This window comes from Doryrhamphus excisus, linkage group LG18 (genome assembly GCF_037039965.1).
Source record: "Doryrhamphus excisus strain RoL-2023G ecotype Guam linkage group LG18, RoL_Dexc_Guam_v1.1, whole genome shotgun sequence".
Taxonomy (NCBI): domain Eukaryota; kingdom Metazoa; phylum Chordata; class Actinopteri; order Syngnathiformes; family Syngnathidae; genus Doryrhamphus; species Doryrhamphus excisus.
Genome location: NC_136374.1, coordinates 9,410,238 through 9,429,666, shown reverse-complemented (window position 1 = coordinate 9,429,666; position 19,429 = coordinate 9,410,238). Strand labels below are relative to the sequence as shown.

Here is a 19,429-nt window from a genome sequence, read left to right as displayed (position 1 = left end):
TATGACGATGAGAGCGATAAATTCAGCAGAAATAGTACGTACATAATATCCAGCAATTTCCCAATTTGACCCTACTACAATGAAGTGGCACAATCGTGCATCAAGTACAGATACAAACCAAAATCTATCCATCTAAAACTGTCTCCCGAAATACTATATAGGCGCCCCGATATAGACGTGTTCTTCATTTTGTTCATGGCGGGTCACAACCAGCGTTTAGGTGCCACCTACTATGCTGGATTGTATACACCGAAATTTACAAAATCTTGCCAAACAAAGTGAACACAACACTTTAAAGACACGTTATTGAAGCACATGCAACATTATGGGCTATTTAACATAATGATGCATACAGAACAATGTGTGCCTCCTTTTATTCTGCAGTTCACATGAGGTGTTCAGGCACATTCTGTAACTCTCAGTGTTACACTTGCACATGGCAATTTAGATGGTATGCCTGAAATGGGTGAAAGCAGTTTATGCAAGGAATTTGTAACAAAAGATTGTGCACATCGGCACGAAATGTCACCCTCACCTAATTCAAGTACTGATGGATACTATGGGTACACATTGTCACCACCACTTTGCCACATCTGTGAAGCAGTCCCACTTTGTGAAACCACGGAACAGCAGGCATCACCTCCTAGCTTAATCAATTCAAAGGGACCTACAAGATGTTGAAGGTAATTTTATATTATCTTGCAGCTGCAGAAAGAGCAAGACGAAGGCATGAACTTGGAAAAAGAAGGCATGGAGAGTCTGGGAGAAGTATGGGTTACTAGAAGAATGAATTCAATTTTTTTTAATGATGTCCCTCCTAAGGAGGCTCTACAACAGGGGTCTCAAACTCAATTTACTTGGGGGCTACTGGAGCTAGGGTCTGGGCAAGGCTGGGCCGCATCAGGTTTTCCAAAAAAAATGAAATTTTTATTTTTCTGCACAAAATAAGATGAAAAATAAATAAACAAATCAAGAATAAAGAAAATCGATCAATCAGTAATAAATAAATACAATAATAATAATAAAACGGCAAATAATAAAAACTTAAGAAACCACATATATTTGGTGGGTAGACAAATTATTTTTTTCAGATTAAAATTAACAAAGCATTATTAGAGCCCTGTAGACATGACAAAACACAACTATAGTCACATTTATACTTTTTTTATTTACAACATGAACCCTGCGCAACTGCAGGGGTCTTGAGACACATGCTAACTTGCAAACTAGAGAGCTAGCGACCTAAACGGTAGCCTTCAAATTATTTCCTTTAAACTTAAATAGCCAAAAACATACCACTTCCACACGGATAGGGAGGATAACTAGTAACAGTTATTTAACCTTTAACATGAACATTAATCAAACGTAATAATTTTTTCAGCATCCATATCAAACTTGCGCGGGCCACGCTAACATTAAACTTTCATATCAAAGCGGAGATCTCAAACTAGTGTCCTGCGGGCCACATTTGGCCCGCGGGCCGCATGTTTGAGACCCCTGCTCTACAGCATTTTGGGCTTGTGCACAACAAAATGACACTACACAGACATGATAATCTATAGATCTTTATTTATTTTTGCAGATAACATATATTGCAATCATGCTTTTTCATAGAACACATCTAAAGACATTTATTATATTTTCTTTACATAGAATATTTTACATCAGGCCCAAGAAACAGCTAAAAATATACAAAACAATATTCTCTGACTAAACATTTCTATTACATTATTACTTTGATCTGCATTATTCTTCATGATATTATTATAACTCTATTATGTTATGATTCTTTTTACAGAAGGAAAGAGATGTGCTTTAGTTTCCCAGATGATAATCTTATTGCAGAAAAAACAGTATACTGTGTAACATTTTTCTTTTTTTTCCTTTTTCTTCTACATTTAGACAAAAAAAGAAAAAAAACGAACATTCACAAATACATGTATTACACAGTCCAGTTTACAACATCATTAAAGAGAAAGAGACAGAAAACTGCAGTACGCTAACTTTGTACAAAATGCACCAAATCCTTTTTTATTTTTTGTTGTCGTCACGCATTTTCATTTACATACTTTGAAAGAAAATACATAAATAAAAGAGACTCCTGATTCCTGTCGCATGTAGCTGCCACAGAAGCAAATCTTATTGTTATTACTTCTTTTACAAACATTACAGGTCTGTTTCATATCTCCTAGCAAACTTGATATGTAATCATAGGTTTTCCTTTTATTTGGTGAAAAGATCACCAGGATTTAGACTGTGCCCACTTTCATCGCAGTTCACTCAATATGAACTAAAAGCAATGACATGCAAAAAATAAACACACGCACACACACACACGCTCAAGATTTGGATTTGTTGTGAGTTGGCATGTCGGGTTTCTCGTAGATTTGATAATAGTAATGGCCGGCGCGTTAACAGATGCCGTACCTCAATAAATGTATGTGTCATCCAATTGAGACAAATAAATGCCAAATTCTTCCCCTCAGGGAAAAAAAAACAGGTTGTAACTGTATTGACTTCAGTCCATTGTTCTTTTTTTATACACAAGCTTTACTAATCAAAACAGCAGCACCTACAGAGGCACCTTAACAGTCTCTCAGATGAAGTAAAGTATTACATTAATATGCGCAATGGTGTCTGTTTCACCTAGGTGATTGGCGTCCCCAAAGATTGATAAGGTGCTCCACAACAATGTGTGCTTGTCGTTTCGTTCATTATTATTTATTGATGTCGTACAGTGAAGTTATATTTCTTCCCTAATTGGAAATAATTTATATACTGTTTATAGGTTTTGAAAAAAATACACATGAATGTATCATAATATTACAGCATTTGGTCACATCTACTTATCTATAACTAAAAGGGTGACTAGTTTTACTTTATTTTAGTTGTATTGTACAGTTAAAAGTTATACTTGCATGACAGTGTGTTTATCCAATCTATTATTCAAATGCTGAGCATGTATAGTTTTTAATAATATATATATATATATGTACCATAATAGTATCCGAGAGCATTTGTTATTCAATGGTTGAGTACTTTACTTTATTTTAGTTGTCTTTAACCTACAGTGTTTAAATTTATGTTACACATAAATTGTATGACAGTTAATCTAAGTTAAACGCTGTACAATACAACTAAAATAAAGCAAAACTACTCAACCTTTCAATGAGAGATAGATGGACAGATAACCGATAAAATTATGTAACAAAAGTGAAACCAGTCAAATGCTTGTTGTGAACAATTCCCTGTGTGCAGTATTATTAAAGATGATTTTTTTTGTGGTGATTTTTAAGTCCATTTCTATTTTTCTATCGAAGGATATAGTATTGTTTGCTAATATCGTAAGGGTTTCTCCCCTAATAGACACCATCTGCAGTCACTATATGAGGAAATACAATGTATATTTATGTTTTATAATACATAACATGAACCATTTTAAGTGTATCATAACAGTATCAGACAGCATTTGGTCACAACTACGTTTTGTTCCTGAGGAGTGGATTACTAAATATTATATTTATATAAGGTGGTAGCCATCATACTGTATACAGTGGTTTACATACCGGATGCCCAAAAGAAGTGAATTGCTCTCACAGTGGGACATAGTAGAAGTAGTAGTAGTATTTCTATACCACATTGTGCTTGTATTACTTGTTTGGTCCTTCTCCTTAAAATCGATCAAATATCATACAAAAAACTATCTAAAAGTTATTCTACAAAAGAAGATTGTGACGACACACTGTACATGTTATTGTCCTTCAAAAAAAACAAAAAAACAAGACAAACCGCCAACAGTTTGGACAGTCTTTTGCTACATATCCTACATAAGTTTTTTTTTATATATATATATAGATTATTTGTAGTTTTTTTTTTGCTGTTGTCACTGTGCTTTTCCAAGGTACAGCCCCTAGAGGTGAGTGGGTCCAACTAAAAATAAATCATATTTGACACATAGTGATTTAACCCCACCGGCTAAACATTCCCACTTACTGCATCTCATGTATTGAGTTCAGGTACAAGCATTTTAACAGTATTTGTACAGTAACTGTAGCTGCAATACTACTGGTTCAATGCAGGACTGTGATTTAAAAGATATATTTTCATATTTCTCTTTTGCATAATTACACAACACACGGCTGGGTACTTTCCTTATACACCCTTAGAACTCTGCATGACACAAATGAGAAGAATAAAGTCAAAGAAAAAGAAGAAGAAGAAATGTGATCGGGTTGGTCTCACGTGTCCCCAGGAGGTAGGTGAATGAAAGCAGACGTGGACGCCTGGTGGTCGTTCCCAACCTTGATTTACGCTTCTTGCCAGCGTGAACGCTCATGAACGACTGGCCGCTAGACATGGAGACACACTCAGAAGGTTCTAGATGTAGGCCTCCTCAGTGGCTCCGGGATTCTGGTTCTGGGCTTCGGCCTGCTGGTCCGGCCCGTTTTCCTGAGCCTTCACCAGGACCAGTGGTTTGATCATCATCCTTAGACGCTGGGAAAGTAGACACATGAATTTTACTCTTGTTCCTCCCAAAGTGTGTGTACCTAGGCAGGTAGCGCTTTGTTGATTTGTTGACTAAGACTTTTGTACCGTTACTTTTGTAACGTCCTCACAAGGGGAAGCAAGAAAGTCAGAGATTACTTTTACTTTAGTTTAACTTTATTGTCATTTTACACTGTTTATCATCATAATGTTGAATATTTTTTACTTTATTTTAGTTTTATTGCAGTGTTTACCTTAATGTCACATCTACATTATCGCTCAATCTATCAATGAAATGCTGAATAGTTTGATGTAGTTTAGTTTTATTGTACAATGTTTAACTTAAATAAAGAAAAGTGAAATAAAGTAAAACTACTCAATATGTAATTGTATTGAAATAATGACATATATGTGCAACATTAAACACTGTACAATGTGAATTGTCGAGTGAACGGTCGAGTGGTTAGCATGCAGACCTCACAGCTAGGAGGACCAGGGTTCAATTCCACCCTCGGCCATCTCTGTGTGAAGTTTGCATGCGTGGGTTTTCTCCGGGTACTCCGGTTTCCTCCCACATTCCAAACCATGCTAGGTTAATTGGCGACTCCAAATTGTCCATAGGTATGAATGTGAGTGTGAATGGTTGTTTGTCTATATGTGCCCTGTGATTGGCTGGCGACCAGTCCAGGGTGTACCCCGCCTCTCGCCTGAAGACAGCTGGGATAGGCTCCAGCACCCCCCGCGACCCTCGTGAGGAAAAAGCGGTAGAAAATGAATGAATGCACAGTGTTGACCTTAATGTCACATCTACATTACCGCTGAATCTATCAATGAAATGCTGAATGTAGTTTAGTTTTATTGTACAATGTTTAACTTAAATAAAGAAAAGTGAAATAAAGTAAAACTACTCAATATGTAATTGTATTGAAATAATGACAACATTAAACAATGTGAGTGTGAATGGTTGTTTGTCTATATGTGCCATGTGATTGGCTGGCGAACAGTCCAGGGTGTACCCCGTCTCTCGCCCGAAGACAGCTGGGATAGGCTCCAGCACCCCCGCGACCCTCGTGAGGAAAAGCGGAAGAAAATGAATGAATGAATGAATGAATAAAGTAAACTTACATTATCATACGAGTTAAATAACCATCCATCCATCCTTTTCTGCCTTCATTTATCCATAATCATCCATCCATGTTGTCTTCTCTCCACACACTGTATTTGTTTGGACATGTTCTCTGTGCAATACGAGCTAAACTCACCCCTAAAAGCCCAAATGATTGTCTTGATGTTTAGGCTGACACATTGCCACTTGCAGCTCTGTGCGGCACTGCACATTGTGTCTAATGTGTGCGTGAGTGCCGTGATTGCTGCAATTAGGCAATCAGCTGCTACTGCTGCTGCTGACACCTGCATGTCGACGCTGACAGACGCTGTCATTAGCGTCCATTTCCTGTCACAATCTCAGCCACTCGAGGATCATACAGACCCTCTAGTGCAGGGGTTGGGAACCTATGGCTCGGGAACCAGATATGGCTCAGTTGATAACTTCTCAGGCATGTCTTAACACAATGAAATGTTTTTATTTTCATTTTGATGACATTTTAAAGTAACACATTGCAGATATCAAATTGTTGAACATTCTAAATATAAAAACCTTTTTTATGAATTTTAATCCAGCCAGGCCGAGTGGTTAGCTTGCAGGCTACACAGCCGGGAGACCCAATTTCGATTTTACTCTCTGTGCATGCGTGGGTTTTCTCCGGGTACTCCGGTTTCCTCCCACATTCCAAAAACATGCTAGGTTAATTGGTGATAGTACAGATAAAAGGTGAGCCAGCTGTGTGCCAAAAATATTACTATTTTATGAGCATCTCACTTGGTTTGTCGCTGGTGTTTTCTCCGGGTACTCCGGTTTCCTCCCACATTCCAAAAACATGCTAGGTTAATTGGCGACTCCAAATTGTCCATAGGTATGAATGTGAGTGTGAATGGTTGTTTGTCTATATGTGCCCTGTGATTGGCTGGCGACCAGTCCAAGGTGTACCCCGCCTCTTGCTCGAAGACAGCTAGGTTCCAGCACCTCCGCAACCTTGTGCGCAACATATAGACAAAAAACCCTAACCCTAAACAATTTTCCCAGTTTTCCATGTTTTAGTCTAGGCTTCTCTACTGAGACTGCAGACTCCAATAACTAATTGATAAAATCATCTGGAATGGTAAAGAAAGCAGTCTTGCAGGACACCAAGACTTCATCAATGGAATAGATCACATAATTCAAATCACAGATTCTTTGGTTTCATCTTCCAAGCCTTGTCCCTCATCTAACCAAGCATTCTCCATTACGTTTATGTCTGGTGACTGGGCTGGACAATCCTGGAGCATCTTGATCTTCTTCATTATCGGGAAGTTTGATGTGGAGGCTGAAGTAGTAGAAGGATCGCCATACTTTGCTCACCATCATACTGGATGTAACCGCGAGCCATTATATCTCCACCAAATATGTTCTTGGTGAATCTTGTGTTCATGTGACGCCAACATGTCCTTTGTAGCATTTGTGGTAATTGTGATGCAGTTTAATGAATGATTCATCAGAAAAATCAACCTTCGGCCCTTTTCAACTATCCATCCTTTTTGCAAACTGTGGACCTTGGCAAATGCAACAGCATTGTTTAGTTCTCTCTAAATTATTGTTGCTCATTGCCTTCCAAATTAGAAAAGAGGGCAAATTCTTCAGCAGGATGACACTTCTCACACTCCAGCCTCTACGTCAAAGTTCCTGATAGTGAAGAAGGTCAAGATGCTCCTGGATTGGCTGGCCAATTACCAGACAGGGTTAAACGAAGGAGGAGGATTAGAAGATGAAACTAAAGAGTCTTCATGAACTCTGGGAGTTGTGCAAGACTGCTTTCGCCGCGTTTCCACATTATTTTATCCATTATTAACGCAATAGCTCAGACGTATGGACGGAGTCCTCCAAGCGCATGGGAGCTGTTCTTATCAAGACACCTTGACTTTATGTTCTAAGTTTTTTTGTGTGTTTTCAATGGAAAATATGATTTCTACTGTACGTTATGTTGGTATGCAACAGTAATAAATGGACAGTGGTGACTATAGCGGTGCTGTTTCATGTCTGGGGGGCTCGAATAATATTAAAAAACATACTTAGAAGGTTATTGTACAGGTCATAGTACAGATAAAAGGTGAGCCAGCTGTGTGCCAAAAATATTACTATTTTATGAACATCTCACTTGGTTTGTCGCTGGTGTTACCTGAACATGACACAACAAAAAACGGGGCTATAATATATGTTAGAATAATTGCTTACCTTATTCTATATACAGTACATGTTTTGTATCTATTGGTTTAAATAGAGCCATCGCCATGCTGTGCCTTCCAAAGGAAAGCGTGTATACTATTTTCCATTTTGCTTCAATTTCATGGCTTTTCCTGCAATTATGAGATAAGCAAAGCAAGCAAAAAGAGAAACGGCAGGCTCAACTTACCTCTTTGTAAGTGCCTTTGAGAGTGAGAAACATGTATCCCATATAGCCGGGGATGAGGATCATGGAGGAGAGGGCCATTAACCAACCGACACCCTGGCCCCAGGCTGGGAATACGTAGTCGCCCATGGTGAGGGGAACCATCTGCACGGCACTGAATAGGAACACTCCCTGGAAAGGGGACGTGAGCATGTAAACGTCATCATCTACTAGTACATCCAACAAAGACAGTGAATAATCTTATCTGGATATTTTAGTGATGCTTTTGTGGTACTTGTGATAGTACTTACAGCAACAATGAGCGGTGTGAAAACAACCCAGCAGGCCTTCCACCAAACACAAGGCCTGTAGCCCACCATTTCCTCAATGTTGTCATAAAACTTGTTTACACCTGCAAGTTAAAGCACATTCATACTCTAGCTTCATCGCCATCCTCTAATAAAAAATAATGCCTTCATCATCAGGGCTGCCTCACCGTAGAACCAGGAAATGGAGATGCACTCAAAGAAGACGAGGAAAAGCAGACACATCCCGCTGGCTGAGTAGTAGTCGAAGAGCTTAAAAACGTACAGGCCACCCTAGGAGGTCATTGGTGTGAGGGGGTAGGGAGATAGAGACATAGATGGACGGCAATTAGAGTGTTGGATATGCAGGCCAGTAGCAGGCCACTGGAGTGGAACAACATAGACATCTATTTTACTGTCCTTAAACCAGGGGTGTCCACTGAAGGATGTATATAGACAAATTGAAGGCTCAGCAGTGGCCATTTTTGATAGTCAGCACATTTAAAATCATTAAACACACAAATATTAATGTATTCTCATACATTTAAACAAAAAACAGCCAAGGAATGGAATTGATCATAATTGGACTGTTCAGGTTGGCTTGGAAAATGTTTCGGTTCTTATCTTAGCAGACTTCATCAGTTCATGCTCAAATACTAGATAGGACAGCTCTTGTCAGACAAGACTAGACCTCAAAGACTAGATAGGACAGCTCTAGTTTACTCTTTCAAAAGCTCTTGTCAGAGTAGAGTACAGTTGTTGTATCTAGTCTCTGAGATCCTGTCTAGTCTGACAAATTCTGTCCTACTTAGTCTTTGAGCTCCGTCTTTCTAGTCTTGTCTAGTCTTGTCTAGTTCTTGTTCTAGCCTAGCCTGAATAGATGTGAACAAGCTGTCCTGTCTAGTCACACTATCTTTCATCACACTAGACTATAGCTGTCCTATGTAGTCTTTGAGCTTTATTGTAGCTCTAGTGTTGTCTGACTAGAGCTGTCCTATCTAGTCTTTTGAGCATGGACTGATGAAGCCTGTTCAGAGGAAAGGTAAAACGTCTTCTCAGATAACCTGAACATTCCAGTTGCAAGTCCACAGCTCAAAAGCTACATAGGACAGCTATAGTCTTGTCTGACTAGGTTAGAACTCAATGTCTGTAGAAATACTAGATAGGACAGCTATAGTCTAGTCTGACTAGGTTAGAACTCAATGTCTGTAGAAATACTAGGTAGGACAGCTATAGTCTGGTCTGACTAGGTTAGAGCTCAAAGTCTGCAGAAAGACTAGATAGGACAGCTATAGTCAGACCAATACCATGAAAATGTGCATATTTTAGGAACTTCAAACAGTAGGTGGGGGTATGGATAGTAACTACATTTCTAGACATCACATAGACATAAAAAAACACCAAAATTACACACCAATCTACACACCGCAAGGCATGCTAGGTAACTCAATGTGCTATTCCCCAACGCGCTACATAAAATTGTATTTTGCAAGTAATCAGACCCCTTTAGATACTGTTTTTGGAAAAGGCTGCTCACAACAAATCCACCGACTTCTTCTGGTCTTTTGGAGACTATTCATCTCAGTGAGAAGCGGGTCCAGTTGTGGGCCCCTCCCTCATATGATGATGATGATGCTAATCTGCAAACAACTGCTACAATACATGTCTGTACCTGGGTGATGTTGGACAGCCCAATGATATATGACACCAGGCAGACGACCGCTATGAAGATCTCCCGACGCTTTCGGAGTATATGAGGGAACTCGTCCACCAGCGCGGTGATGAAACCTTCCACTGTGCAGAACTAGAAGAATGGCATGTGTTTAACACAGTTGCTCCTTCAAACCATCATCTTTACCGCTATGGTGGCTTTGTCTGTACCTGACTGTCGATTCCCAGCATCAGCAGCATGGAGAAGAAGAGGATGGCCCACAGAGGAGAGATGGGCAGCTGAGTGACGGCCTCAGGATAAGCCAAAAATGCCAAGCCGGGTCCTTAAAGCACACATAAATGAAAGACCTTTCATATCAAATGTAAGCACAGGACCATTTATACGACCCTCAAGTCAAAAAGTTTAGGCTTAAGTGTGATGAAAGTGCCTGTAATGCAAGATAACATAAGAAGAAGAAGCTATAACAGAATGAAAGTGTCCTTGGGAAATGAATGTCGAACTTCTACTTGAGGATTTACAAAGGATTTGCCGAATCACTGTGCAATTTTCCTTTTAATTAACCCAGAAATAAAAAAAAGCAGACGCTCGCTATAAGTGAAAAGTGTCCCTTTTTTCAAAAAAAGACTCAAAAGAAAGAATAACACAACTCGAGAGCTAATTATTTGCACAGCTGCAAGTTGCGTTGCCTTTGTTGATTGTAGCTATAGAGGTTTTTTTTTTTTTTCGACATTGATTGCAATTACCTGAGGCTGCCACATCAGCGATGGGCCTCTTTGTCACGTTGGCCATGAAGCCCACAATGGAGAAGATTACAAAGCCGGCGAACATGCTGGTGAAGGAGTTGATGCAGCAGACAATGACTGAATCTCTGTGGAGGGAAGTACAAAGCACAAGGCAGCCATTGTCACGCCTGTATCAATTCCTTATCAACCCGTCACACATTGGGAAGAAGGGCAGGGGGGAGGCGGGGGGGGGGGGGGGGGGGGGGCTGCTGTGGCGCCATTTTGCATCCTGCATTTTTGGAAATGGCTGATTATTTTTAACTTGAAAGAGAGTCGGGGATGATAAAAATGTACATGGGCTGGTGAAGCAACAAAATAGTAAAACCCTTAGTACCCTTAGTAACCCTTAGTAAAGCAAAACTTAAATGTTTTAAGAAGCTCTTATATGAATATTTTTTAATGTTCATGTCTTGCATAAGGATTGTGGATGATGAGCAAAATTCCCCCCAAAGTTCAGTTTACACAATCCTGCCATGGATGGTTAGCCACCGGACCCCGAGCAAACTGTTTAAATCAGGGGTCTCAAACTCGCGGCCCACGGGCCGCATTTGGCCTGCGAGACGCTAGTTTGAGGCCCCCACCTTGATACCAAAGTTTAATGTTGAAATGACAGCTTAAAGCTGTGTGCACACAGGACACAATTAACATAATTTTGCCCCGCCCATACTGTTACACTACCCTGTTACCCCGCCCTGTTTTGCTTTGGATTAGCAATGAAGCTAAAGGCTTATGACGCTGGGTACAAATAAATGCAGGAAATGATTTGAAAAATACACGTCAAGATAAAGCATCTCATCAAACATGTTGTTAAAGTTACGACCAGAAAATTTTACTCTGGACTAAATTATGTAAATAACCAATAGTGGGTCAACATTGGAGACATTTTAAGGGTAAATGTCAAGAAAAAGGCGACACGGTGGTCTAGTGGTTAGCGCACAGACCTCACAGCTAGGAGACCAGGGTTCAATTCCACCCTCGGCCATCTCTGTGTGGAGTTTGCATGTCCTCCCCGTGCATGCATGGGTTTTCTCCGGATACTCCGGTTTCCTCCCACATTCCAAACCATGCTAGGTTAATTGGCGACTCCAAATTGTCCATAGGTATGAATGTGAGTGTGAATGGTTGTTTGTCTATATGTGCCCTGTGATTGGCTGGCGACCAGTCCAGGGTGTACCCCGCCTCTTGCCCAAAGACAGCTGGGATAGGCTCCAGCACCCCCCCCCCGCGACCCTCATGAGGAAAAAGCGGTAGAAATTGAATGAATGAATGTCAAGAAAAATTATCTTAAAAAAATATCTATTTATCTATATATATATAAAACCTACCTGTACACGTTGTTGTTGAAGGGGTTATAGCTGCCCAGCGCGATGAGAGAGCCTAATCCCAGTCCGTAGGAGAAGAAGATCTGAGTAGCAGCATCTAGCCAAACCTGACTCAGCCAGATGACAAAAATGGTTGTCAACATATGTGCAACATTCAACAAGCTCACATAACTGGGTGTTGTTTTTTTCTGCATTCTGTTCCAATTCATTTAGGATTTGGTACCACATATAACCCACACATTCTGGAGTCAATGAGAAATGCTGCCGTTGCTGTTATTTTATAATAATTTTCATAGTGAAAATCCCCAACAACTAGCGAAACAGACAACAATATAGCATTGTCTCGTTACAACAACAAACTGCGTACCTCAGACTCCTTCAGTTTTTCAAAGTCTGGCGTGATGTAGAAAAGGATGCCATCAAAGGCGCCGGGCAAAGAGATTCCACGACAGAACAGGATGAAGAGCATAAAGTACGGGTATGTGGCCGAGAAGTAGACCACCTAAAACAAGACAGAAGGTCATAGTTAGAAAACAAACCGCCATTTCCTAAAATCAAGCAGTGTTGCATTTGGAAAAATCTGTATGAAGAGAACTTTTTCAGAAGGTGCTTTGTCATTTTCCTGGATTCCTAACAATGGAGCGTAATGACCTAACACTTTTCCCATTACAAATCATTCAGTTCTGGAATACAAAGAACTAGCAAGGTTTGTTGCTAAAATGAATATGTATCATATTTGCACGTTGGCTTTGTTAAACCTACAGTACGCCCTCGTTCATGGAGGATGAGGTTACAAAATGACATACATCTTTGATTCTGGGGGGATTCAAACAACAAAAAATGAAAAATCCTACAAAAATGTCTGTAAATCGGTTGCCCTTATCGTCCTTTTGTTCAGGAAGCAGCTAATTGCTTCGCTCACGGAGAATGACACAAGATGTTAGATGGACACTAGTATAGAACGAGCTTTTACATTGTGACTCAAACTGCAAAATGATCAAATAAATGAAATTGCACAAAAAAATGAAGCAGAGTGTTCCTGTTGGTTTGTTTGTTTGTGCTAGTTAGCATTCAACTTCCTGGTTCTTGATGTTACAAATTGAAAAACAGGAATGTACAATTTTTAATTATGAGGCGTTTAATGTCACCACATCACCATGCAAAAACAGAAAGAAATACAAACTGTTGTACTGGTTCAGATTTAGCAGTACGTCCATTAGTCCTTGAATGCACCATATTTCCAAAAGTTAAACGTACATACCCAGCAAGTAGTCTATTTCATTAAGCATCATTGTCATTCATTTGGGCCTATCAGTGGATCTATAGGTGCCAATGAAGAACACCAATGAAGTAGAGTGTCCAATACTGGGGTCTGGGGCAAGGGGCAGTTTTTCCTTCTAGTTCGGGATCTTACTGCCTAGCTCACCCTCCCACACACACACACCTCCCCCACCTTCCAGGCATTACTTTACTCATGATTGGGCATGGGCCATGGCTAAGGCTTGATCACCCTTTAGTTGGCCACCCTATGATGAGGGTGTCTAGTGTTGAAAGTTTGAAACACCCTCTGATTTAAAGGTACAGTACTGATGATGTGTTCCAAAATTTACATCCTTCCCAAGTTCCCACGCTAATCTCAACATCCTCGCCTCATGTGTTGACCATCTGTTGGCACATTTTCCATCAAGTCTTGCGTATTTACAAACCAACGTTGGCGACCTTGTTAAACATGTTTCAAACAGCAGATGATGAACGTTCTTGTTCATGGAAGATGACGTGAGAAGTTAAAAATGGATGGATGCACATCAAAAGGTTACATGCTAGTTCCTGGAGGTTGGGTGTATTTCTATCCAGATGTGCACCAAAAACACATTGGGAAAATATTAAAATAACTAATGTTGTAATGGTAGTCTAATCTGGTCTCAAGTGGGACACTTAAAGGGTAAGTTACGTAATCATCCCCCCCTCTGGTGGTGGCTCATGGTGACAGCTCGGCGACCTTGGGTGAGTGAATGGTGAGTCTTGTTGCGGTGAAATGATGCACACTAAATGATTTCTTTGTGTTGCCCTTCTTGCTGACTTACTTTGCCGGTCCAGCTGACCCCCTTCCAGATGCAGAAATAGACCAGCACCCAAGCGATGGCAAGGGTGATGGCCAGCGGGATCCTGACTTCTCCGGGCTTCTCCAGGCCATCCGTCATCTGGTGCATGTTGCGTCTGCAGGGTTGGAGGTGGTCTTATATTATTTTTTGTCTTTAGCTTTGTCCAAGTTCTAATTTCCAAGTATTTCTTTCTCATAAAAAACTATGTTAATTGAATTCATTTGTTAACAATATAAGTGATGTTGTAAGTACCTGTTCAATTCGAGTAGTATTCAGTAGAGTTTAGTATTTTGTATTTTTGTAAAGTTCCTGACACAAATAGATTGTATACATTAAATCATAAATGTTATATACATTTCATGCCAAACACTTGAAAATTGAAAATGTATAAATTATGTGGATAACTCTTTTATCACAATATTTTTGGTCTTAGTATTAGTACTTTATGTGTGTTTGATACGGTTTGTTTGTATTGACAGTTCCCTTTTCATGCAGCCATTAAAAAGTACCTAAGCAACATTTACTCGTGATAAAACGATATTACTTATTATCAGAACAATGTATTCATTATTATTAATAATAAGTATGTAATTTTTATTTTTTTAATTTTTTATTAAATAATTTCATTTGATCATTTCTGATCATTTTATTTCAGCAAATAATCCTTTACGTCAGTGGAGTATTTTATTACTTTAACCATTATACTAGTATAAAAAGAAGTTAACTTCATAAAACCAAAATAAAGTAAAATGACTCACACCCTTTGAAGACAGCCTGACAGACACGCAATGGAGAGCAATAGTGTCACCAAGTGGCTTTTTGTAGGTACTGCAGTAATATGCCGCGTTGTGTATCACAAGTGTATTTATGTCACCATTTGCTTGGCCAAATTAATTTGTGAATGCATTTGATGCTTAGTCCATAGGTATGAATGTGAGTGTGAATGGTTGTTTGTCTATATGTGCCCCGTGATTGGCTGGCGACCAGTCCAGGGTGGACCCCGCCTCTCGCCCGAAGACAGCTGGGATAGTGAGGATAAGCGGATAAAGATGGAAGGATGGATGGATATTGCATTTAATGAAGCAAATAGGAATGTGCAAATACACTAGTGAGGATAAGCGTATAGAAAATGGATGGATGGAATGTGCAAATAGTTATCGTCTTTTCTTATTTGACCTGCACTATTCAATAAAGCAAAGAAGACCGGTGAGATTTGCAGACATCTCGTATTCCAACGGTTTGAACTTAGTTTTGTACCACTTTTGGTTCCTTTGTGTGTACATTTATTCCGTATTTTAGTTCTGTTTGAGGTATTTTCTTAAACATGAATACAAATGGATATGAAGTCTGAAAACACACTCACTCCCAGAACTCCACCACAGCACTGGTGAGGTTGGTTGTGTCCGAGATGCTGTAGTTAGTGTAGCAGCGCTCTGTGTTCCAGGAATTACCACAGGTCTGCCATGGCAGTTCCTGGATAGAAACAAAACCAATGAAGAAAAAAAAAAAACATCTTTTGACTTGGAGTGCACTTTCCCACCTCCGGGTCCAATTCTGTGTGCGCTGTCAAGCAGCCAAGACCATGATAGTCATTGCGAGCAGGGGGTGTGGGGGGGAGCATTGCGATTTCATGCTTCTCCCCAAAAGACGTCATGACTCACGGCCAGAATGCATTTATCAAATGCTGGTGTAAAGCGCTAATTATGTGGGAAAGGAAGTAATAAATGTCATAGTGTGTTAAAGGCTTAAATAGGTGCTCTGTGGAAATGCAGTAAATGTAATATGCTCCTGTTGTTCATTGATCTGGACTGTCTTGGCTCCATTCTAAATCAGAGGATACTCACAGAGGTGAAAGAATTGTAGAGATAGTAGAGAGCCCAGGAGATGATGACAATGTAATAAATATTAAGCCAGAAGGAAAGCACAGCAGCAGCCAAACCAACACCTGAAACAACAACACAGTCATATCAACTGTGGAGTTATACCCCTATATTTTATTATTTTCATTATGTATAATGTTGGACATATTTTCACTATAATTAAAACAAGTAAAGCAAGAAAACAATACCTTTAAACATGGGTGCCAGCTTCCACACTCCGAGTCCCCCAATGGAGGTGTACTGACCCAGGGCCGTCTCCAGAAAGAAGAGGGGCATGCCAGCAAATATCAAGGTCAAAAAGTAGGGGATCAAGAAGGCTCCTGGATGAGAGGTACAGCAAAAAAAAAAGTTCAGTAATAATTATGAACATTCAACATAATCCAGATGCACGGTCACTGCTACGCTTGTGCGTAATTACGCACGGTACAAGATTTTTAAAAGGAAACAGAATCCTGGTAGTGAATAAGGTATACTCCTTGTGGGAAACAATCCTGATTACCTCCTCCATTCTTTCCACACAAATAAGGAAATCTCCACACATTCCCGAGTCCGATGGCGTATCCCACACATGAGAGCAGAAAGTCAAATTTGCCGCCCCACGTCTCTCGTTCGGGTATGTCCTTCTTGCTCGTCTGCACTTTCACCACCAGCGTTTTGGGCTTGTCGTTGGGAGTGCTCGTCGGCGCCTCACTGACTGTCTCCGTAAGGACGTGGCCGTCCGAGGTTTTGGTCCCGTTCGTGGCCATGGTTGCTGTCTCGGTGTCTTAGTCAGTCGGTGCGCGCGCGTCCGAACCCGCGGATGGAAGACGGAGACGAAGGAGGAGGAGGACAAGGAGGAGGAGGAGGGGGAGGAGGGAACCACTTCAGCACTGGTTCGGGTCACACAGCTTCACTGCTGCTGCAAAAAAGAAAAAAAATGCGTATAAAATATGCATTCAAAACAAATAACGCGTTCACCTTAATTGCATACAGGTTGCAGTGCTTAATTGCATAAAATGTGCGCTCTGTTTCTCTATCTCTATCTTTATCTACCCTTAGTATCCCGCAGAAACACTCCGTCCAAAAGAATAACCAGGAGTGATTATAAATCCATTCCTAACATAATAAACGTTGAAAAAACATTAATGATCATTTTTTAATAGTGGAAACAATGCGACTGAGGCATGCCTTCTCATTAAAATGTTCCTTTTGTTTGCATTTAATCTCATTTTCCGTGCAAACGCGCGCAAATTACGCGCATGGATTGGAAGCTTTCCTCATTGTGCCCGGCGAAATGATATCAAATGGAGTTCATTGTTAAACATAATTAGTTTTTTTCTACAATAAACATCAAATTAAGACGTTACCAGTTTAAAATAATGATTAATGAATGTCTATTTTTGTTAAATAACTTACCTTTTATATTTTTTGTTGAAGAGGAAACAAATATTTCCAAAAGTTTGTATTCCCTTTGCGCTTTTCTTTATATAAAAAAAACAACAACCCAAAGAGCGAGTAAATGACCCTGAGGGTGGAGGATGGATGAATGGATGAATGGATGAATGGATGAATGGATGAAGGAGTTAGTGGTGGTCGTTGGGTTGTGTGGAGGAGTGGTGTTGCTGTCCTTAAAGGAGTGGTGCTGAAGGAGAGGCAGGCAGAAGAAGAAGAAGAAGAAGAAGACAAGAAGCGAGAAGGAGCTGCGGCCGTCTGACTTGGAGCGAGCAGCAGGGGCGTGCAAACTTGCAGCGCGGCCTCATATCCACATCAATGTCGCCACAAAGTCGAGCCCCCCCCTGCACACCACACGCCACACACACTCCACACACACGTACACAGCAACTAGTCCAGCATGTCCAGTGTGGCAGCAGCTCTGGGAGAGGAGCATCTTCTTGTCCCAACGTTTTATATCCTTTCTCACCTCCTTTTCTCTCTCTCTCTCGCTCTCTCTCGCTCCCTCTTTCTCTCTCTCTGACTCACCCAAAAGGACAATGGATGCCTTTTTTTAACTTCTAACTTGGACTTCATCAACCCTCCATCATTTATTCATTTCAACTATGGAACCATATTTATTAAAGTTAAAGCCAGCCATGCACCAAGAAAAACAATGTTGATAAACATTCATTCATTTTCTATCGCTTATCCTCACAAGGGTCAAGGGGGTGCTGGAGCCTATCCCAGCTGTCTTCGGGCGAGAGGCGGGGTACACCCTGGACTGGTGGCCAGCCAATCACAGGGCACATATAGACAAACAACCATTCACACTCACATTCATACCTATGGACAATTTGGAGTCACCAATTAACCTAGCATGTTTTTGGAATGTGGGAGGAAACCGGAGTACCCGGAGAAAACCCACGCATGCACGGGGAGAACATGCAAACTCCACACAGAGATGGCTTGATGGGATTGAACTCGAGTCTCCTGGCTGTAACCACTTGACCGCCGTGCAGCCTGTTGATAAACAGAAAAGATAAATACAAGAATAATATATTTATACGTGACTAAAACCTTTTCAAGCTGAATTGTGTTTATTTGCAGGCTACTTCCTGGTTCATGGAAGATGATTTAAGATAGGTCGTACCATTTTTTGGATTCTGGGTTAAGGTCCTTTGTGCCGAGATAAATACAAACGTAAAGTGTACATTCACATTATGTGTGCATTTGTCATTTTCCTTTGTCAGCATATTGTTAGCATCCTGTTCACACAGGATGATATACAATAGTAGGAGTGTACCATTTATACATTTTGGAACAAGGGAAGTAGTTTCATCATGACTAAAGAGCCATAAAACAATGGTTTTAAATGTGAGTTTTCAGACTAGAAAAACTATATATAAGCTTCATGCTATTATGTAATTAATATATTCAATAGACAGACTAGAATATTCTATTTTCAGTGATCATGGAGTGCTTCTATTTTGTCTAAACTGGCTGAATGAGAAAATACAGTCTAACAAACTAAAAAAGGGGAGTTTGTACTAGTTGTTCTTTGTCATGTAATGAAGACACAGAATATTGAAGAGATGAACTGAAAGTTTTATGATTAAGAGAGTATGGAAATCGTTATGAAGCCATTTTTAAAGGGTATGGGACTCCAGCTAACCACAGCGAGAGCCATTATCCACAAATAGTGAAAACATGGAACGGTGATGAACCTTCACTCATTCACTTTGAGCTATCACTGAGTGGCCAGCAGTGACTCGTGCAAGGGGTCACAAAAGACCCCACAATATCATCCAAAGAACTGCAGGCTTCATTTATGTCAGTTAAGGTCAGTGTTCATGACTCCACCATAGGAAAGACACTGGGCAAAAACGGCCTGCATGTCAGAGTTCCAAGACCAATGTCATTACCAAACAAAATGGATATTAAGGCTTGATCCCAACACCTTTGGGAAAAGACTGTGTTCCGACGAGA

The 19,429-nt window shown here is 40.3% G+C and overlaps 1 protein-coding gene across 1 annotated transcript; it reads right to left on the bottom strand.

The window, feature by feature from the left end:
- Positions 1-2,976: 2,976 nt before the first annotated feature.
- On the bottom strand, positions 2,977-17,895 carry slc6a1b (solute carrier family 6 member 1b). The gene is made up of 15 exons (XM_058054408.2): positions 17,426-17,895; positions 16,530-16,928; positions 16,219-16,350; positions 15,995-16,095; positions 15,514-15,623; positions 14,133-14,265; positions 12,416-12,550; positions 12,052-12,155; positions 10,688-10,812; positions 10,154-10,266; positions 9,945-10,076; positions 8,464-8,566; positions 8,279-8,379; positions 7,992-8,159; positions 2,977-4,494 (listed from the first exon to the last, which is right to left on the bottom strand). Exons 2-15 carry the CDS (start codon positions 16,774-16,776, stop codon positions 4,378-4,380), a joined length of 1,821 nt encoding a protein of 606 aa, XP_057910391.2. The 5' UTR covers positions 16,777-16,928; positions 17,426-17,895; the 3' UTR covers positions 2,977-4,377.
- Between the last annotated feature and the right edge of the window lie 1,534 nt (positions 17,896-19,429).

Bases quoted from the DNA above. Each gene is read 5' to 3' on its own strand.
- slc6a1b (XM_058054408.2), bottom strand. From the start codon at position 16,776: ATGGCCACGAACGGGACCAAAACCTCGGACGGCCACGTCCTTACGGAG. The intron at 15,624-15,994 runs GTGAGTATCCTC...GTTTCTATCCAG, and splicing joins TCTACAATTCTTTCACCTCT to GAACTGCCATGGCAGACCTG. The intron at 12,551-14,132 runs GTAAGTCAGCAA...GTCTTGTTTTAG, and splicing joins GGGTCAGCTGGACCGGCAAA to GTGGTCTACTTCTCGGCCAC.